The sequence below is a fragment of the Lipotes vexillifer genome, unplaced genomic scaffold, assembly GCF_000442215.2.
Source record: "Lipotes vexillifer unplaced genomic scaffold, Lipotes_vexillifer_v1.1 scaffold35, whole genome shotgun sequence".
Lineage (NCBI taxonomy): Eukaryota > Metazoa > Chordata > Mammalia > Artiodactyla > Lipotidae > Lipotes > Lipotes vexillifer.
Window position 1 is genome coordinate 312,545 of NW_006780561.1, and position 22,651 is coordinate 335,195.

The following is a 22,651-nucleotide window of genomic DNA, read 5'->3' on the forward strand; positions in this document are numbered from 1 at the left end:
GGAATGCCATTCAGTTTTGTGTTGTTTCCCAACATCTTGTCGTTGATAATAGTTAACTGCAAAGTTTGTCAGTGGTTTTCTTAGCCCCCAAAGTAGTAAATTTCAGTGGATTCATATCACTTAGATTCATTGGCATTCATGGGGAAGGAGAGAAAGGGAGGTGCCGCCTGGACTATAGAGCCACTGAAAAGCCAAGCCAGTTCTGAAAGTGTTAAATTTTTTTTTCATGATATTTAGATATATCAGGATCTTTTTTACTGAGTATATAAACCCACTTGGATCTCTTAGAAGAGCTCAAATTCCTATGAGTTTTCCAGACTTGAGCCAATGCAAGATGAGGGCTAGATAGAATTTTCAGGTTTACTCTAGATTTGGGGTGGTTTAAAACATTTAGATTCTGGGCCTGGCCTTTTTGCCTGGGGTGCTTTGAAACATTTAGGTTCTGGGCCTGGCCTTTTTGCCTTGGAAGACAGATGTACTGCTGTGCACAGTCTGGGAATAAAGTGCATATTTATAGATTGACTGAGATCATGTATCCCTGGGTACGTGTTAAATATTGAGAGAAGAATCATTTTAGGCATATTAAATTTACTCAGAAAATTTATTTTTCAGGTAGTTCTAGTACTTAAAGAGTTAGGAAAATCAAACTTTTTTTTTTTTAAAGTGGGTTGTCTACTCTAGCCACTTTTTTAAAAAATATTTATTTTATTTATTTGGTTGCATCAGGTCTTAGTTGTGACAGGCGGGCTCCTTAGTTGCAGCTCACCAGCTCTGTAGTTGTGGTATGCGAACTGTTAGTTGTGGCTTGCATGTGGGATCTAGTTCCCTGACCAGGGATCGAACCTGGGCCCCCTATATTGGGAGCGCGGAGTCTTAACCACTGTGCCACCAGGGAAGTCCCCAGGAAAATCACACTTTTATTAATAACATATATCATATATTTTTTAATGCACAATTTTTCCCCTACTTTAACATATCTGAAATCAAGATATGTCTAATCAGTGGTGTGTAATTGTTTAATTGGTAGCAGTTTTCCTTTCCTAGTATTATATAAAATAATAGTGCGTATTGTGATTGATTGTCTAAGATTCAGAGAACCATGGTACGTTTGTAATATATGTAATTAGTTTTCCCATACCTCTCCGATTTAGGGACAGACAGGGTGGTATTTGGCTATGAACCTTTGGAACTGTTAATTTTTCAGCCCCCTTAGCTCCCAGTAGTTTGTGAGTAGTTCTGCTTCTTTACTTAGTTACCTTCTGCAGTTATTTTCCAGTTGTCTCAATTCTAGGCTCTCATTTTCACCACTGTCCAGGAAAGCAGCCAATGCTGCCCTGATGGTCTAATAATCTGGTGGTATCACTGCTTTTGCTAGTGTTCTAATGCACGTGTTTCTCATCTACTTTTGCTAACACTTTGTCTTCAAAGTTAGGAGGTGAATGCTTCCTCATGTGATGATAGCTTTCTGTTGATAGATGCTACATGGTATGATCTCTAAACACATGGTATGATCTCTAAACAGTTATGCTAGTTCTTCGCATTCTCAAGTGAGTATGAATTTTCCTTTATTTTTACATTGAACTCTTTAAGTCCTCCTTTTTTAGCTTCTGTGTTCATATTCAGGGTTCTTAGAACCAGTTTCTTAGAAGAGCCAGAGAACCCTTGAGGGACCTGTTTGCTTACTTAAAGACACTTCCTGCCCTCTTTAATGATTATTGTTCCAGGAAAGATCCCTAAGAGTGAATTCCCTGTTTCTATGAGCCTGCCAGACACACTGTTTGACCTTCTACTCTTTTTTTTTTTTCCCAGTAAGTTTTATTAGTACACTGGTAAATCATTAGTTTTATTAGTGTGCTTAGTAAGTACTCATTAACCCCCCAAATGTTCGTCCTGCTCTGTCTCTTTATTGCAGAGGATGTGGATGTGCAAGGTAGTTTATTGCCTGAGAGCAGAGACAGTAAGGGACTGGCATGAATTGTCTTTTTAATATAGTGACTCCACCCCTCAATTAAAAAACATGCTCCAGTGAGTGTCTTGGATTCTGACCTGTGATACTGAAATTGAAATGATGAAGTGGATGATAGCCCCTTCTAATGGGGAGAGGTTGGAGCAGAGGTTCTGTATTAATCATCTTTCGCTGTGTGACACATTACCCCCAAATTTAGTGATTTGAAAGAACAAGCATTTATAATCCCATGTAATTCGAAGGGTCTTGAAGCAGAGAGTTGGATTCTGGCTTGAGTTTGCAGGCAGTATACTGGCCCCAGCTGCGGTCATCTGAAATCTTGGCTGGAATTGGAGATTCTTCCAAATCATCCATGGTTATTGGCAGGCGGCCCTAACCTTACCGCGTAGGCCTCTGAATTGGACTGTTCACAATATGGCAAGTGATTCTAGAGAGAATGACCCAGATGTAAATCATAATCTTTCATAACCTCATCTTGGGAGTGATATACCATCATTTCTGCTGTATTCTATCGGTTACACAGACCAACTCTGGTACAGTGTGGGAGAGAACTACACTAGGATGTGAATACCAGGAGGCAGTTACTTGGAGATTGTCTTGGAGTTTGGCTATACCACAGGCCCCTTTCTTTGTGGACCTATAATAAGTAGTGTCAGGGTGGGGGAAAACTTTTCTTTTTCCACAGTGCTCTTCACCGTTATCTTCAGGAGACCAAGGAATAATTACACCAACACGATTCTTCTTAACTTGCCTTTATATCCTGTTTCAGTTGGTAGCTATGCAAATCGACCTTCCTTTATATCTTAATTCAATAACAAGGGCTGTGTTCCTTGTCTTAGTAAAGTTTTCAAGATCTGGAGGATTTCCACAGCAGTGTTTTCCAAAATGTAGTCATTGAAAGGAGACTTTTCCAAGATGCCCTACACTGAGAGGATTCCAGTACTTTTGGAAGCCTGTATGTTATCTTTCTCCCCTTAGAGAATCATTGTGCAAGTTCGTATATCAGAAGTCTCTGAGAATTCCTGCTTTAAAAAAAAAATCCTTTTTTCTTTTTGTTGTTGAGCCCAGTGTTTCTGAAAATTTACTTGATCACAGACCCACATTTGTTGACAGAAGTAGAATAAATTAAAAACCCTCTTCTAACATAGACACTTAGCACAAATATAATCCTCCTTTATTCAAAACAAATTGTTTATGCAGCTTTTATTTCTATATTTTGGATAATTAAAATTTTTCTAAACTAATTTTCGATTTGTAATTTTGCATTTTAGAAGGCAGCTGAGGTCAGAATTGCAATTAGTTGATATCTTATTTTCCATGTTATTAGCAGTTATGATATTGCACCATCTGAGGAAAAGTTTTCACTTTTGGCAATTTAAAGAGCCATTGATTCTCAGCAAAGAAGGGAGGAGTTTTCTTTCTTTCTTTCTTTTTTTTTTTTTTGTGGTAAGTGGGCCTCTCACTGTTGTGGCCTCTCCCGTTGCAGAGCGCAGGCTCAGTGGCCATGGCTCACGGGCCCAGCCGCTCCGCGGCACGTGGGATCTTCCCGGACCGGGGCACGAGCCCGTGTCCCCTGCATTTGCAGGCGGACTCTTAACCACTGCGCCACCAGGGAAGCCCGGGAGGAGTTTTCTATTCTGTAGTGTTGTTAGATGGTGGTAAGCTTATTTAAAGGCTTTATGAATTGAAAAGATCTAGAAACATTGCTGTATTGATAGTAATATTTCACTGTCTAGAAAAATCAGAAACTAGCTTTTAAGTAGAGAGTTGTTTGGAGTTCTGAACAGAAATCCATGCTTGTGTGCTTTAATCCAAGAAAAGATGTTCATTAAGAATCTTTATAATGTTACATGCACTTCTAATAACATTGGTTATTTTGCTTTTAAACCTGTAAATTATGGGCTGCTGTGGTTTTTGTTTTGCTTTGTTGTATACTGAAAAAGAATGTCCACTGATGATAACAAGGGAAGAATTGAACAATAAAAGCTGTACAAACAAGAATGCAAATACATAGCCATTTGGGGGCATCTAGTATGTGAAAAAATAACTTTATGTACCTCAGGCCCTGGTATGTTATATTCTGGTGTTGAAAGATTAAATTATATGTGAATGATCCTATTTTAAGAAAATAAACGGGCTGTATATTGTAAATTAAAATTATTTTAAACTTTTTCAAAAGACTTTTTAACTTAATATAGTTCTTCTCGAAAGCCTGTCTGTCTGAAATGATGCATTCTTTAAGGATTATGGAGAACTGTGGTTTTTATAATTGAAAAGCAGTAAAGGAAGCCCTGCTAAAACTTTTAAGCATTTATAACCTTATAACTTTAATGGAGTAGTTTTGAAGTTTTATAGGTAGCTGGCTGCTCTTCATAACCACTTTACAGCATCTGTGTTTACAAATATATTTAGAAATATTTTGACAATAGATTGTGAGTTATAGGACAGGCAATTAAAAATTTGAGAATTAGGCATGTAAAATATATAGAAGATGTAACGGGCTTGTAAAGGAAAAGGCATGAGCATTTGGACGAAGTTTAATCAAGGATTTCAGACTGTGTGAATACAAGTATATTGTGTTGTCAGGAAAAAATGTACAAGTTATTATTGATATTCTTTTCTAGAAACGACTACAGAAAGAACTGTTGGCTTTGCAAAATGACCCACCTCCCGGAATGACTTTAAATGAAAAGAGTGTTCAAAATTCAATTACACAGTAAGTGCTTAAGTTTTAAAGTACTTGTTTGTTTTTCTTTTGTTATCAATGTAATGTATGAATATATACTCATTTTAAAAATACAGAATTATTTTCTTATTTCATCCCATTCTCTTCCACCAAGAGGTAAGTACAGTAAACAGATCTTATTCTGTGCATTTATATATACAATTTCGTTTTATAAAAGTTTCCTGCTAATGAGGCAGCGTTTAAAAACTTTGGTCTGACTTTGTTATGAAATGTTCTTCACCTGTAATAGAGCAGTTTGGTATGAGGTTATTTATCAGACTTTTCAAAAACATTTAAGGCTCTGAAGAGAATGACAGTCAAGAGGTATCTCTATCCCTGTCCCCTGAACATACTACGTAGTTGCTTTCTTTACAGAAGGGTAGCTAAATGAATGTCAGACCCTTAGCATTCTCATTTAATAATAAGAAACTTTTCCATGAGGATGAAAAAGTGAAGGGTAGAAGGAGGACATAGAAGTATTCTCTAATTTAGCTCCTTCCGTGGGAGTGGAGCAGAAGTCTCTTCCCAGGTATGTGCCAAGAAGAGTAGAGATATGGGTCCCCTCTGTTAAAAATGAGCATTTGAATTAGTTTAAAGTGTTTTCAAGAGTATCATCCTAAGATTTCACAACCCAGTGTGGTCTATCCTTACCACTCCTTTGATTTAACAGTTCTGTTAGACAAAGGTAAATGTTCTAAAATGGGAAATTTTTAAGCAATTGACTCTCTCCTTTAAAAAATACTCCAAAAATGTAAAAGGGGTAGAAGCCAACAAGAAAAAGTTTACTATAGACCAACTTGTAGGACAAATTGAACAATTCAAATATTTAGTGATATTCTGGGTCCAAAGAGCAAAAGTGACCAAAGCTCACACAACAGGGACATATTTATTTTCAGAAGAAACAATTTTGGTTACCTTTGACTTTGACATTTGAGTCAGTACTTAAGACAGGAGCCAAGCTTTAAGAACAGGAATATGAAGAAAGGGTATGTTGATGTTTGAAAATGTAGTATGGGGGACTTCCCTGGTGGTCCAGTGGTTAGAATTCCATGCTTCCACTGCAGGGGGCATGGGTTCGATCCCTGGTCTGGGAACTAAGATCCCCCATGCTGTACAGCACAGCCAAAAAAAAGAAAAAAAGAAAAAAAAGAAAATGTAGTGTGTATTACTACATACTATAGATACTATAGGGTATCTAGCTCTATAACGATCTCTTTGAAATGTTGCTGGGTTCTCAGTTGACTGAGCAGTTTTAGATTCACTGCCAAATGAGTGGAAGGTACAGAGATTTCCCATGGACCCTCTGCTCCCACACATGCCGTAGCCTCTCTAATTTATCAGCATCCCCCACCAGAGTGGCACATTTGTTAGAACTGATGACCCTACACTGACATGTCATAATCACTCAAAGTCTGTAGTTTACATTACAGTTCACTCTTGATACATTCTATGGATTTGGACCAGTGTATAGCGACATGTGTCATCATTATGGTATCATACAGCACTTTCACTGCCCTAAAAATCCTCTGTGCTTCATCTATTCATCCTTCTGTCCCCTCCCAGCAACCCCTGGCAACCACTGATCTTTTTACTGTCTCCATAGTTTTCCCTTTTCCAGAGTGTCATATAGTTAGAATCACACAGTGTGTAACCTTTTCAGACTGGCTTCTTTCACTTAGTAATATTCATTTAAGGTTCTTCCATGTCTTTTCATGGCTCTCAATTGACTTTTCATTTATCTCAAACAGAATTTAAAATGGAGCACACATTTTAGAGTATAAAGCATTTGTTCTATATGATTAAACAAGCGACTGTTTTTTGTTCGATATCATTAAACAGGTGGATTATACTCCATTTTCATCTTTTTCCTCTTTACCTTTGTTAACCTGCCTCAGAATATCCTGTAAGAGCTAGACCTATAGTTTTCAAGGAAGTAGGTACCAATCGTTTCCACTTTCAACCTTTATTTTTTGGGGGGTGGGGAGAAACTACACAACACAATGATTTATAAAAAGTTAAAGGACCATCTTACGTTTTTAAAATTGAAATATTTGTATAGATATTTCTACCACAAATTATAACTACTGGGACTTCCCTGGTGGTGCCGTGGTTAAGAATCTGCCTGCCGGCGCAGGGGACACGGGTTCGAGCCCTGGTCCGGGAAGATCCCACATACCGAGGAGCAAGTAAGCCCATGCGCCACAACTACTGAAACCACGTGCCACAACTACTGAAGCCCGAGTGCCTAGAGCCTGTGCTCCACAACAAAGAGTAGCCCTGCTCACACAGCAATGAAGACTCAATGCAGCCGAAAGTGTAACTACCAAAATAAACAGCATCTTTGCTACAGAATAAACCTGTTACTTAGAGATGTTTGTCAGGCAAGAATTTTTCTTTTAAAATAATTTACTGTAAGTGAACCACAAAAGTTTTATTATCTTTGGACCATCTTCCAGGATATGAAAATAGACTTATAAAAATTAGATCTTGGGAATTCCCTGGCAGTCTAGTGTTTAGGACTCCCCTTCCACTGAAGCATTATCTCCAAAGTGGAAGAATTACAAATCAAATTTTTTTTAAATAAGTTTATTTATTTTATTTTTGGCTGCATTGGGTCTCCGTTGCTGCACGCGGGCTTTCTCTAGTTGCGGTGAGTGGGGGCTACCCTTCATTGGGGTGCGCAGGCTTCACATTGCGGTGGCTTCTCTTTGTTGCAGAGCACGGGCTCCAGGCATGTGGGCTTTAGTAGTTGTGATGCATGGGGCTTAGTTGCTCCGTGGCATGTGGGATCTTCCTGGACCAGGGCTTGAACCCGTGTCTCCTGCATTAGCAGGCGGATTCTTAACCACTGCGCCACCAGGAAAATCCAAACCAAATATTAATCTAGTTGAAAGAGACGCATATAGTTAACAGGAAATAAACACTGGTTTTAAAATACTATTGTATATATACTTTTTCCTATTCAGTTCTTTAGTTTCTTTAATCAGGCCACAGCAGAAGCTGAAGCAAAAGATAGACATCAGAGCAATCAGAGATAGGGCAAAAAAGCAATGTTTTGATGTAACTACTGACCTATTTTGAAAAAATTATTTATTACTTGGGGAATTCCCTGACAGTCCAGTGGTTAGGACTCGGCACTCTCACCACCACATCCCAGGTTCAGTCCCTGGTCTGGGAACTAAACTCCTGTAAACTGTGCAGTGTGGCCAAAATAAAGAAAAAAAAAATTGTTTAAGTGGGATTATATGGGATGGGGTATATGGGTAAATGAAGATGATGAAAGCACGTTAAGCTTTTTGGAAGACAGTTTGGTAGCATGTAGACCTTAAAAAATAATGCGTATCATATCCTTTGACCTAATAAATCAACCTATACGCTGTCCTAAGGAAGGAACAGAGATACAGAAAGATTGACTTAGAACTAATTAAGTTGGGAAATGGTTTCTCAATGTAGTAAAGTAAAATGGCACCCCTTGAGTTACAGTCCACAGGCATCATATCGTGTAAGGCAAAAATTTTGTGTAGTCATAATTGCCTTTGAACATCCCTTGAGAGAGGCTGTATTGGTATATATCCTGTATTAATATATCCAACAAAGCTAGTTCTTCCTTCAGAGTGGCATAGATGGCTGTTTCTTTGATTAGGAGCCATGAATGTGTGAAAAATACCTGTTTTAAACATTAGAATCACAGAACAATGGGTATTCATGGGAGGTTAAGAAGTGAGACTTCTTCCATCATCCTTACTCTGGGGCGTGTGTGCTTGTGACTAGAATTGTGAACATTGATGATTTGAATGTAATGTAATTTAAGTGTACACCTAATGCAGCTCTACTGGACTTGGAGTCCATTGATATAGAAACTGAAAAATGACTAGAATGAAATGTACGCTAAAAACTTTAACAGTGATTATCTTTGGGTGATTTTTGTTTTATTTATGCTTATGTAAATTTTCTGTAGTGAACATATATTACGTTTTAAATTAAGAAAACGTTGTTTTAAATTATCCTGCATGATGTTGAGAAGTATGCCTTCTTTGACCTATCTCACCCATATATTGCAAGGTGTCTTTAAGACCTTAAGAGCTGTGCTTGGATAGGTCACATGTCAATTTATGGTATATTATGTGTCCTAAGAAATGCCTTATAAACAGAACGAAAGGGCACCGAGAAGTCCTGTGATTTTTTTCTTGGACTATCCCAGTATAGTAGGTGGGAGTGGGCAGTGGGGCTAAAAAGGGATGTTCATGGCTAGGAAGGACCTAGTTTGGTGGGGTTTTTTTTGGTTGGTGGTGGGGTTTTTTTGTTGTTGGTTTGTTTTTTGGCTGCACCATGTGGCATGCGGGATCTTACTTCCCTGACCAGGGATCGAACCTGTGCCCCCTGCAGTGGAAGCATGGAGTCTTAACCACTGGACCACCAGGGAGAAGTCCCTGTTTGTTTGTTTTAAATTTAACTTTAGTTGATTTACAATGTTGTGTTAGTTTCAGGTGTACAGCTTCAGATTCTTTTCCATTATAGGTTATAAGATACTGAATATAGGTCCCTGTGCTCTTATACACAGTAAATCCTTGTTGTTTATCTATTTTATATATAGTGGTGTGTATCTATTAATCCCATACTCCTAATTTATCCCTTCCCCTCCCCTTTCCCCTTTGGTAACCATAAGTTTGTTTCTTATGTCTGTGAGTCTGTTTCTGTTTTGTAAGTAAGTTGATTTGTATTAATTTTTTAGATTCCACATATAAGAAGTATCATATAATATTTGTCTTTCTCTGACTTACTTCACTTACTATGATAATTTTTAGGTCCATCCATGTTGCTGCAAATGGCAATATTTCATTCCTCTTCGTAGCTGAGTAATATTCCATTGTATATATGTACATCTTTTTGTTTTTGGTTTTATATATATATATTTGGAAGTATAGTAGATTTACAATTTTGTACCTATCTCTGCTGTACAGCAGAGTGACTCAGTTATACACAGATATACATTCTTTCTTTTTATATTCTTTTCCATTATGGTTTATCACAAGATATTGAATGTAGTTCCCTGTGCTATACATTAGGACCTTGTTGTTTATCCATTCTAAATGTAATAGTTTGCATCTACCAACCCCAAACTCCCAGTCCCTCCCTCTCTCTCCCCCTTCCCCCTTGGCAACCACAAGTCTGTTCTCTATGAGTCTGTTTCTGTTTTGTAGATAGGTTCCTTTGTGCCATAGTTTAGATTCCACATGTAAGTGATACCATATGGTATTTGTCTTTCTCTTTCTGACTTACTTCACTTAGTATGATAATCTCTAGTTGCATCCATGTTGCTGCAAATGGCCTTATTTTGTTGTTTTTTATGGCTCAGTAGTATTCCATTGTGTATATGTACCACATCTTTATCCATTCATCTATCAATGGACATTTAGGTTGTTTCCATGTTTGGCTGTTGTGAACAGTGCTATGAACATATATAGTTCATATATATGAACTGTGGTTTGAATTATAGTTTTGTCTGGGTATATTCCCAGGAATGAGATTTCTGGATCATATGGTAATTCTATTTTTAGTTTTTTAAGGAACCTCCATACTGTTTTCCTTAGCAGCTGCACCAATTTACATTACCACCAACAGTGTAGGAGAGTTCCTTTTTCTCCACACCCTCTCCAGCATTTATTATTTGTAGACTTTTTGATGATGGCCATTCTGACTTGTGTGAGGTGATACCTCATTGTAATTTTGATTTGTATTCCTCTAATAATTGGCGATTTGGAGCATCTTTTCATGTGCCTATTGGCCATCTGTATGTCTTCTTCGGAGAAATGTCTGTTTAGGTCTTCTGCTTATTTTTTGATTGGGTTGTTTGTTTTTTTGATATTTAGTTGTATAAGCTGTTTGTATATTTTGGAAATTAAGCCCTCGTCCATCGCATTGTTTGCAAATATTTTCTCCCAGTTTGTAGGTTGTCTTTTCATTTTGTTGATGGTTTCCTGTGCTGTGCAAAAGCTTATAAGTTTGATTAGGAGGAAGGACCTAGTTTTAAAGAGAACAGGTTTTTTGTTTTTGTTTTTTTAATGCAGCTTTTGCATTATATTTTATTTACTGTGTACTGGTTCTGATATCAGGAATGTACTAGGTTTTTTGTATATGTAACGTGATGTATCTTTCCAACAACACTTCGAGGTGACTTTTTTTTTTAACTCTAGCAGTTAATTTTTAAAAATACCTATTTTACAATTGCAGTAGTTAAAACAGGAGAGGTAAAACAGCTTACTCAGGGCCCCACAGCTAATTAAGGGACAGATCTGTCTAATTTTACTGTAAAATATTGCCTCTTGGGTCTGTGGTCGCATCTTTTATTACCATATAAGGTATTTAGCGTGCATTGTGAAAATGAATAGCCATGTTCTTAAGGGTTTATATGTGTTCCAGCCTGATTGCTTTCAGAGAGTAGGCACATTTATTATTTTACATATTTCTAAGTCCATAATATGTGAGGTGCTCAACAGAACCCCAACAGTATATCCTCAATCTTCCTTTTGTTTCCCTGTATTTAAAATAATAAGTTTTTATACCTGAAAAGTATAAGATTAAAGGAATTGACCAGGTAGACAATAATTATAAGTGGCATGGATATAATTAGGAACTCATTTTGCTTCTAAATTCTGCCCCGTCATCTTTGTCATAATAATCTCTATTCCTCTACCCGCACTTTTTTTTTTTTAAAGAACAAAAGATAGTTCTTGTTATAAGAATATAATTATAAACAGATTTATATTCATGATTGTTATATATGAAAACAAAGTAAGCTTACATAGATGCCATAGAAATCTATTTGGGGTTTTATTAAACAATTGAAACATAATGAGAGACAAAGGAAGGGCCTTCTAGAGCCTTAACTAGCCATCAGAGTAAGTGTACTGATGTCAAGTTAGCTTCCTTTTTCCTGTTTAGCCTTCTCTAGAATGCTGATGAGAAAATTGGTCTGATAGCTACAGTTCTCTGTAGTCATTGCTGATACTGATTTCTCTCTTAGCTTCTAAAATAATTGATATCAGAAAGGCAATTGATTAGTTTGATGTTATCTATAAAATCTTTTCCATAATTGTAAAGATAGTCTGAAAAAATAAGGTAGCATAAATTGAGTAGGAAGAGTGCAGCACACCTAAGTTGGGTTTTATTTTGTTTTTTTTTCCAGACCTGGGTTAAAATTTGGCTCTGTCCTTTGTTAGCTATCTCACCTTGATCTAGCTATTTAACTGGAGTGTCAGAGAAGGAAATAGGGCCAGGGGTATAAATACCTACTCCTATAATTGTTGGGAGGATGAAGTGTGTTGTTATACATGAATGACTTTTGTCCCAGTGCCTGGCTTAGAGGAATACTCGGTGTTCTCTTGTCTCCTTCTCACCCTAATCCTTTATAACTGAAGTTTAATTTTTTTTTTTTTCTATTCTAGGTGGATTGTAGATATGGAAGGTGCACCAGGTACCTTATATGAAGGGGAAAAATTTCAACTTCTATTTAAGTTTAGTAGTCGATATCCTTTTGACTCTCCTCAGGTAACAAAATGTTTTGCTTTTTAAATTTTTATTGTATTTTTGGATTATAGCAAAATGCTAAATTAGCGATTTTTGACTAAGTAAAAACTTATAAAAGAAATTCATTATAATTATGTGAATAGATTTATTCCTTTATCTTATTTATAATATAATCAAGATCATATGAACATTTTACCTTAGTGAGATTAGGGCTTTGCTGCTTTTGTGCTTCTGAAAACTTAAGACTGTTTCTTATCCATTCATGTTAAGCAGAAAAAAGGGATGGAAATCTAACACAGGCCCATGGGTTGTGGGAGAACTTAGCATTTGGAATAACTGGAGGCACGTCTTCCTAGATAAGATGATGATAGAATGACATCGTTAGGAGGCAGGTGCTTTTTGGGAAGGAGCACGTCTTTGATTTCGCATTGGCATGCTGTCTTTGCAGCCTTTTAGTATTGCACGGGCAGAATATATTATTACAAGATGTTAAATATCTAGACATCAGCCCCAGATCTGATCATTATAATTTGAGGCAGAGTCAATTTAGTTAATGTCTTAAAACTTGGACAAGGGATAATGGTGGTAGAGAAAAAATTTTGAGAGCTGCTTAACTGTGGTGAATGATTAATCCTTGGAGGTTAGAGAAAAGGAGACTCTAGGTTGAATTCCAGATTTCTGGCTTGGTAAGATGGGTAATGAATTACTAGTAGCAAAATGATAAGACAGTGTCCAACTCTGTGTAACATTGCTAGGTAATGAGGTGTTGTGGATAGTGAAATTTCCCAGATAACTTGAAATTCAACATGTGAGGTGCTAAAATACACTATTTTTGAGGAAAATCATATTTCATTGCTACTTTAAATAGAATATACTAAGCAGCTTAATCAATTCTCCTAGCCATGTAAGAGTATAGATGGAGGTCAATTATTTTATTGTGCTATAGATAAAGAGATGATTGTTTTAAGGCATAGAATTAAATGGAAACGGACTCCTTGAGTTCTAAAGTTTCCATGTGAGCAGAAAATTAAGAGGTTGGGGGTCCTTTTTATCTTTTTCATAAAAATAAGGCAAAGACATATGTATTGTCATGACCTCTAGGCTTCTATAATAACCATGTGTAGACTGTAATCAAAAACCAAAGCAAATGTATTCCTTCTTTCCAGAAAATGATCTTCATTTTCTGTTGTTGGCTTTCAGCTTATCAGCATCATCTTACTGTTATTGCTTGAAGGCAGTGAGGTATCCACTTGTCACCTTCAACCTAAGTTTGTTGAAGGTATGTGAAGGAAGAATACGACTCACCAGCTCAGAAACTTTGCCTAGGGGACTATTGGAGAAGGCTTACTCTGGAAACTCACAAATTTTTCATCAGAGGGAAATAATATTTCTGTAAACATGAAACCAAGTGAAAAGTGTTCTCTTAAGCTCTCAGTTTTTAATTCTAAATCAAATATCAAACTTAACCATCAGTTGAATTTCATCTTTAATATTTCCGTAAGAACCATTGTAATAAATTCTATCATCTTATCTCATATTCCTTTTATCCTCCTTCCCTGGTTTTACTCCTGCTTGCTGGTCTGATTTTGGTGTCCTCTGGGTTCTTGTTTTTTGACATTATTATTATTATTATTTTTAAAATTAATTAATTATTTATCTTTGGCTACGTCGGGTCTTAGTTGTGGCATGTGGGCTCTTCGTTGCAGCATGTGGCCTTCTCTCTAGTTGTGACGAGCGTGGACCCAGTAGTTGCGGCACGTGGGCTTAGTTGCCCCACGGCATGTGGGATCTTAGTTCCCAACGAGGGATCGAACCCGTGTCCCCTGCGTTGGAAGGCGGATTCTTAACCACCGGACCACCAGGGAAATCCCGTCCTCCACGTTCTTTATTCAGCGCTCCCTTTTTCTTCTCACTTTTTAAAGTCTTTAACCATCTTAAGCCACTAACGCCCAGATCTCCAACTCTGTGTACAATCTCTTTCTGAGGTTTAATTTCACACCCTTGTTGGACATCTCTACTTGAACACCTCCAGATGTCCAGATTTAACACAGCTAAACTCAGTTTTTTCTAACAAAATAAAATAAAAAAAGAATTTTTTCTTGGGTTTCTGTCCACCTATCTTCTCATGTTAAATTTATTTCCTTTCCCTCACTCTTAAATGCAGTTTTTCAGATCCTTTCACAGACTTAAGGCAGTCCACCATCTTTCTTACCTTATCGTCAGCGCTGTGTGGTCCAAGTGTTCAGCTTTTATCTGGACTATTACAAAATAGCCTCTAGTTTCCACTCCTAGCCATCCTTTCACAGTGCTTTTAGATTTATTTGAAGGTGCAGTTACCTCATTGGTTTTCGCACATACATCCACCACCACCATCCCCACCCTTCTTGGTAAATCCTGTGATGGTTCTTATTTCCTGTGGAGTCAAATCAAGCTTAGCAGTCCAGTCTCTTTATGGTTGAGTCTGACCTGAAGCATTTTAGCCACACATTACCTCCATGCCTTCTACTGTGTAGTAATACTTGCATCATACTTTATTAATGTGAGCATTAAGTAATGTTATCTCTGAAAGTGAAAGATTACACGTAGAATGATGTGGAAACCCTAGGGCGGTTGTTCCCAATCTTTTGGAACATGAGGATTCCCTTTTAACATCAGTTAATTTATATATATATATATATATATATATATATATATATATATATATATAATAAATATATATATATAAATATATAATTTATATAAATATATATAAAATAAAATATAATATTCTAATATCCATGATTGAGAAAATAAGAGACCACTCTGAATCCAGTAATACTTTTTAATTATTTTAAAATTCTATTAATCACATCATCTGTATGATTATAAAATAATTATAACATGTCCAGTAATCAAAGCTTGATGTACATATAGATTTCAAGATTTTTCTGATAACTAAAACTTTCCAAAGGTCCATTGCATTGCTCTGGATAAGGGCAATAAAATTCCCCATTCCCCAAAGATGTTATTTGTTCAGATGTGGAAGCATTGGCTCTTGTTAGGTAATTAGTCTTTCATTTTCCTATGCAATAAGCAGTACTAAATTTACCACTACTTACAAGAGTAGAGTTTGAGGACATATCCGTAGAATAAACATCTCATTGTGAAATTATTACTTTTGTGTCAGTGAGATCTTTGTCTGTAAATGAGCTCTGTAAGACTATACATAAAATTTATAGGCTGTGTTATTTTCTTCTACTAGTTATAATTAATTTCACATGTATCTCACTTTACAGTGAAAAGGCTGCCTATGTAAAACATGGTGTTTGGCCCAATCATTTGCTTTAAAAGAAACAATAACAGCAACAAAAAACTTCCTCAGTTAAAATGGGAGCAGAGATGAAGTACCTTTTCTCTTTCTATATAGTGTATTCTGTTTCCTTATGCTAGGATACAGGTAAATGGTTGGTTAATTTAACATGTATTGAGCATGAACTGTGTACTTTAGAGTTGGCAGAGAGCACAGAAATTAAAAAGGAATTGGGCCTGACTTAAAAAAGCCGATAATCTGTTTAGTATTTGGAGAGATAGACATTTATTCATTCATTCTGTAAGTATTTACTGAGCGTGTATCATAAGACAAACACTTTACTAGGTGCTGGCAATTCTGTGGTGAACAAAGTGGCCCTCCAAAAACCCTTCTTATGTGGAGTTTGCATTCTTGTAGAAAGAGAAGGACAGTAAACAAAAAGCAAAATATATAAAGTTTGGAAGATGGTGAAAAAACGTAGAAAAGAGGCGTCAGGGTGTTACAGCATTGGGTAGAGTGATCAGGAAAGATTTCATGAGAAGGTGACATTGGGGCAGAGATCTGAAAGAGGTGAGTGCATAAGCCACATCAAAGGGGTGAGAGAAAGGGCAGGTGAAGACAAAATGCAATGGTCCTGAATCTGGAGCATGCCAGGTGGGTCCCTGGAGTGTTGTATAATCAAGAAGTGGAGAGTAGGGCCTAGGTCAGAGAGAGAATTTGGGCTGGAAGGCCCATCAGAAATTGGATAGGACATTTATAGCCCATCGTAAGAATTTTGACTTTTACTCTCAAGGAGGTAGGGAGCCCTTGAAGATGCTGAGCAGAGGAACGGCATGCTCCTGCTTAAAATTAAAAGGAGAAACTTGGCTGTTGTGTGGCACATTGACTTCTGGAGGCACAAGGGTACCCCTGTTGCAGTGATCCAGATGAGAGGTGATGGTGATTTGTACCAGAAGGGTAGCAGTGGAGGTTGTGGAAGGTGGCAATATTTTGGACTTATTTTAAAGATCCTAAAAATATACTTGCCTTGATCATAAAGCTTTAGAAACACTGGGGCAAAAGAGTAATCACTTTCCCCTTATTCCTATTCCCCCTCCTATTCATGCCCCTTTTACACGAACCCTTTTCTTTTGTTGCTTCAAATTCCCTCATTGCAGAGATCCAGAACTTATATTCATAGTGTCCTCATCCTTTTGCTCGTGGTCTGATTCTCCCTGCTTTGGGAAAGCTATCAATATTCATGCTGCTGATACATATTAGATGACTAAAAGGGGAGAATTGAATTGAAAACTATGCTAAAATTCTTATCCCCAGTCACTTTTGTCAAATATTTATCATTCATTTATGCTAGACTACCTATGTCATATATATTATTCATAATTAGATATTTGATTTAGTTTATTAAACTCTCTGCTTGTATGTTCAGTTTTTATAGTTGCCCTTTAAATATTGTCATCTACTGACAATTTTAATCAGAGAAAACATCCCCTCATATTGTCCCTGTAGAAACCTTGGTATCTATATTGTAGATTGGCTTTATAATTAATTATAGCCTGTTTTGTATTGCTCATTCTGTGTATATTGTATTTTCACCTAGCTTGATATACCGTATTAGGTGTCTGACTTTCTAATCACTTCCAGAGCACTAGTCTGAACACATTAGTATGCCTTCATTGTGGTAAGATCTCAATACTGTGAGGTCATACAGTCTTTGGAAGCCCTCAGGTATGATTACCATGAATTTCACGTTAGAAACAGTTAGCTAATATACATCCTTTATATTGTCACTGTTGGTGGCTTTCAGTTTAGATTTTTTAGTACCCAAAGGTTACCCAGAGGTTGGCTTGCTTAAAATTTTAGGTTGGATGTGGGATATGCGAACTTACCTCCAAAATTATATGGATCCTGAGCATAGTTCTTTCTCACATCTCACCTGCTCTTGAATTTGAGCCACACTGATGGGGGATATTTGGAAATTTACAGACATATGAGGACTTCTTCTAATGCAGACTCAGAACTTCAGATGTGGTTCACATGCGTTAGATTTAACATCCTTTCTAAAATTGTGACTTTTTCTCCATTTAATAGCTTGTTATTAAAAACCTGTAATTCCATTTTACTCAGTATGGTTTATGCAGTGGGGAATGTGTGCAGTCTCTGGTCGCTGTTCAATCTATGTGACTACTTTGAATCTGAATAAATTGTTTAAAAAATTAATTAGCAAAATTATTCCCTTTGGTTTCAAATTCATCGTATTCAGTTATATCGTCATATCTCTTTTAGATAGTTTATCAGCTATTTGTGATTCTCCCCCAGAAAGGTTTTTGAACTCTGGAAACAGCTTAAAGTCTTTTAAGTTTTCAGAGCCTACTTGGCTGTATTAAAAAACCTGAAATGTGCATTCCCTCCTCTGGCTTGTACTGCATATTAAATAAACAAGGATAGTTAAGAGTGTGGTCTTGGGACTCCCCTGGTGGCGCAGTGGTTAAGAATCTGCCTGCCGATGCAGGGGACACGGGTTCGAGCCCTGGTCTAGGAAGACCCCACATGCCGTGGAGCAACTAAGCCCATGCGCCACAACTACTGAGCCTGCGTTCTAGAGCCCACGACACACAGCTACTAAGCCCACGTGCCACAACTACTGAAGCCCGTGCACCTAGAGCCCGTGCTCCGCAACAAGAGAAGCCACCACAATGAGAAGCCCACACACCACAACAAAGAATAGCCCTGGCTTGCTGCAACTAGAGAAAGCCTGCGTGCAGCAACAAAGACCCAACACAGCCAAAAATAAATAAATAAATTTATTTTTTTTAAAAAAAGAGTGTAGTCTTGAAGAAATTCAGCATTGGTTACTCTTCTGTCACATGCAGAGAACCAGAATAGCAAAGTTTGCATCAAAACTGTGTAGACTACTTACCAGCCTTTTACATGAATAAACTGTTGAAAAAAGTTTTTTGTTATATTTCAGGAATTCATCTGAATTCCTTAATGGAATTCAGGAAATCCTGGATGGAGCGTGTCCATGTTTAGACAAACTTCTAAAATTCTCTATCTGGATATGGGAACATATATATATGTATAACTGACTCACTCTGTTATAAAGCAGAAACTAACACACCATTGTAAAGCAATTATACCCCAATAAAGATGTTAAAAAAAAAAAATAAAAAAATAAAAAAAATAAAAAATAAAATTCTCTATCTGCCAGGTTGGGTTCTAGGGGTTACCTGTACCATGTACAACAAGTTAGTTCCCCTGTTTTTGGTGCTAGAAGTTTTAGGCTGGTTGCATTTGCCCTGAATGCAGCAGGTTTAAAAGCCCCAGTTTTTTTTTAAGCATTATTAAGATCTAATTTATTTTAAGTATTATTAAGGTCTAATTTATTTTTATTTCAGTCCCCTCAAACTTCAAAACTGTTTCTTTCTCCTTGATTTCTGGCTCTCTTCTCTGCTTATAGAATGTCTGCTGCTTGTGCAGTAGGTGTCTTCCACTGCTCCCCATCCCCTTTCTTTCTCTTCTCTCCTCCTTTACTTTTGATTCATGCATACTTCTTGGCGCTCAGACTGAGTGATTTAGTTTATAATCATTTCTCTCCAAAAAGAATACTGCTTTCCTTCTGCTTTGTGAATTGGCTAGTCAAAGCATCTCGTGATAACCTTTTGGTTGGCTGTCTGTGTATTTTCCTTGATGGTTGTTGATACATTGCTTCATTTGTGCCAAAGGAAATAACTTGGCAGTTCTTACTTTTTTGGTACCAGAGCACTGTTCTACATGACTTGTTTTCAAAAAGACCTTTCTGGAAAAGAAATAGCCTTTAAAAATAATTGTGGCCAGGGAGTAATGGGCACTGCTGTGTTCTTCATGAAAATATCCTATTAGTCAAATGGCATTTTGTGGCAAAATGAACACCCCAGGGCTTCCCTGGTGGCGCAGTGGTTGAGAGTCCGCCTGCCGATTCAGGGGACGCGGGTTCGTACCCCGGTCCGGGAATATCCCACATGCCGTGGAGCGGCTGGGCCCGTGAGCCATGGCCGCTGAGCCTGCGCGTCCGGAGCCTGTGCTCCGCAACAGGAGAGGCCACAACAGTGAGACGCCCGCGTACCACACACACACACACAAAAAAAGAACACCCCAAAGCAAATGCATATTCTGTGAGATTTGTAAACTCCCACTCTAGACATCCACAACACATTGTGGGAATATCAAATTCATATAATATAATAAACTGTAGTTAACGTTTATTAAAAAATTAATTTAAAAATAATTGTGGATGGACTCATGGAGCTGCAGGAGCTTTAAGCAGTCATTTCCCTTTGCAGAGCAGCACTTTTTGAGCAAAAAGTGATGAAAAAGGCACTAATTCTGATAGATATAATTGAGATAAATGGTACTTCAAACAGAGCTGTGCCCAAGTCTTTCAGGGGGTCTTCTGCAATTGGGCAGGACAAATCACTTGATATCTCTTGTTTTAAGACTTTACTTCTAATTTTCAACTTTACTTTAGCTCTTTTTTCATGGGAATGGAGGGTGGATCACCAGAATTTAAAGAAAAAAAAAAGAAAGAAAGAAATACAAGTATTATGAAGTCATTCCTTTGAGAAAAAATTCCTCTTCCTGTCTTATATTAGCTTCAGCCAAGGAAATGAGGCCCATATGTTAGCAGTATATTTGAAATATTCGAGAACTCCTACTTATATGAAAGAGTGCTTTGTTAAATGTAAATATTTGTAAAATTGTAATAAAACCAGATATGTAGGTAGAAATTTAAAAATAAAAGCAAAACCTAGCTTATGGTAATTTCCCATAGCATATCACATATTAAAATATGGCATACCTTATTCTGGCCGCCCTTATTTCACTGGCTGTCTTCTGCTCTATAAAGGAAAAAAGAGGGCTTATTCCTAGAGCAATATATTTCATCAGTTTGTCATCACTTAAGGTAGGGTTTCTCCTTACTAAGATTCCGCTATATCTGAGTATGAGGTAATTTGCAGGGCTGAGATATACTTACTGTAAGCCTAGTTTGGGAACTATTGGTTTATATTTGATGAGTTTTTTAAAAATGCCATCATACCTAGTGAATCAGAATCTGGGAAAGTGGGGCTCTTGAATTTGTATTTTTAACCAGCTCTGCAGGTGATTTTCTTCTTTTTTAAGGGCCAGATCAGGAAATAGGAATTACTCCTAAGCAACAATAAAAATTATATATTATACTGCAGTATAAAATTCACTTAAAAGATTGACAGATTAATTTTTATATCAAAATAAATAATTTATTATTAAGTAACATATATCTAAGCATTCTTTTTTTTTTTTTTTTTTGTGGTACGCGGGCCTCTCACTGTTGTGGCCTCTCCCGTTGCGGAGCACAGGCTCCGGACGCGCAGGCTCAGCGGCCATGGCTCACGGGCCCAGCCGCTCCGCGGCATGTGGGATCTTCCCAGACCGGGGCACGAACCCGTGTCCCCTGCATTGGCAGGCGGACTCCCAACCACTGCGCCACCAGGGAAGCCCCTATCTAAGCATTCTTAAATATGAGACTTTTACTTTGACCTATTATGGGCTATGCTTACGGATTCCTCAGGATGTATGAATTTACTCTCCTGCCTGTTCAGATGCTTAGGTAGATATGTTTAAGAAACAGTATTATTGAGACATTGAATTATTAGGACAAAGGAAGGAAATAATAGATTTATTACCTTTCAAATCAGTGCTGAGGCAACATGGAGAGAGGGGAAAACGTAGAAGAACTGAGTAAAAGAAAAGGCAGAGACAAAACAGCAAGTAATTGGGAGATTCATTCAACCTTTGTTTTTTCATCTAAGCACATAGATATTTGCTGATTAGTAAGTGGTAGTTTGTGCCCATCATAGTGGAAGTGTGAATTTAGATGAGGTGGAAGATGTAGCAGTCATTTCTTTTTGCATATAGCACCTTGGGTAATAACATTGTTATAGGTGGAAGTGGTGTTCCTACCGCGTGTAATTCATATTGTCCTAAAGTTGAATACTTTCGTTTGAAATTTTAGTGTATTTGATTTCTGTATGCAGAGAACAATGAGGAATTTGAAAAACCATTCTTGTAAATATAGTTGTCTTTCACTAGTCTAAAAATACATGGTAATTTAGAAAATTTTAAAAGGAATTTGTGAAAAATATCTGAAATATAAAATAGGTAATCTGGATTTTTTTCCTACTACATGGTCATTCATAATAGTGAAACCAGTACTTATTGAATTGATAAGAATAAAGCAGTTGTTTATCTTGTTCCTGGCATTGATTTTATTTGTTTTTAATTTGGTTTTTAAAATATTAACTTACCTGGAGAATATTTTATTTTTTGGTAATATAGAATATTTGAGTATTAATGGAATTTTGTTCTTTCTTAGGTCATGTTTACTGGTGAAAATATTCCTGTTCATCCTCATGTTTATAGCAATGGTCATATCTGTTTATCCATTCTAACAGAAGACTGGTCCCCAGCGCTCTCAGTCCAATCAGTTTGTCTTAGCATTATTAGCATGCTTTCCAGCTGCAAAGAAAAGGTAGGACTTTTCAGAATTATTCCAGGTATAGTTCTTCTTTTAGTTTGGGTAGAGAAGCTATTTTAATATGTAATTTATTTGAAAAAGGGACTTAATGCTTTCTATTATGAAGTTATAGGGAATGTTTTAGTAATAGATTGGCAAATAATTTGATAATAGAAGTCAGACATTGTTTCGTATTTCTTAAACAGGAAATTTCTGCAGATGTTCTTAAATAATCTGAATTTTATTTCTGTAAGCATGCACAGGGCAAAAGTGTACAAGAAATTATTGTTTCTAGATTTCACAGTGGAAAGACCCAGGAATAAGCATTATGGCTCCCTTCTCCCCTCTGCTGGCTTCCACCCTATCAGTCTCTTTTAGGGGATTTCCCAGGAACCAGAGCTCTCCTATCATAAAGCCTAGGTTGAAGGAAGACTAGATTACCAGTAGAATTTTCAGGACTTTTCCTCTTATTCTCCTTTACTAATCTACAGATTCTGTGTCTGATGGAGAAAGGGAGGAAAAGACCAGAAAGAAAAAACATGTGAGTTAAATTTAGAATACTCTTTTAAAGTATCTAAATCCTCTCTGTGTTTCTGGCCCTCTTGTCATTCCTGC

General features: G+C 37.1%; 1 protein-coding gene across 1 annotated transcript in view; it reads left to right on the forward strand.

Annotated features, from left to right (window-relative positions):
• UBE2W (ubiquitin conjugating enzyme E2 W) overlaps positions 1 to 22,651 on the forward strand; it is a 74,090-nt gene that overhangs the window by 38,317 nt on the left and 13,122 nt on the right. The window contains exons 2-4 of the mRNA XM_007453710.1: positions 4,591 to 4,682; positions 12,137 to 12,239; positions 21,896 to 22,051. Of these exons, the coding sequence (XP_007453772.1) occupies positions 4,591 to 4,682; positions 12,137 to 12,239; positions 21,896 to 22,051 (351 nt within the window). The remainder of the gene's footprint in view (positions 1 to 4,590; positions 4,683 to 12,136; positions 12,240 to 21,895; positions 22,052 to 22,651) is intronic.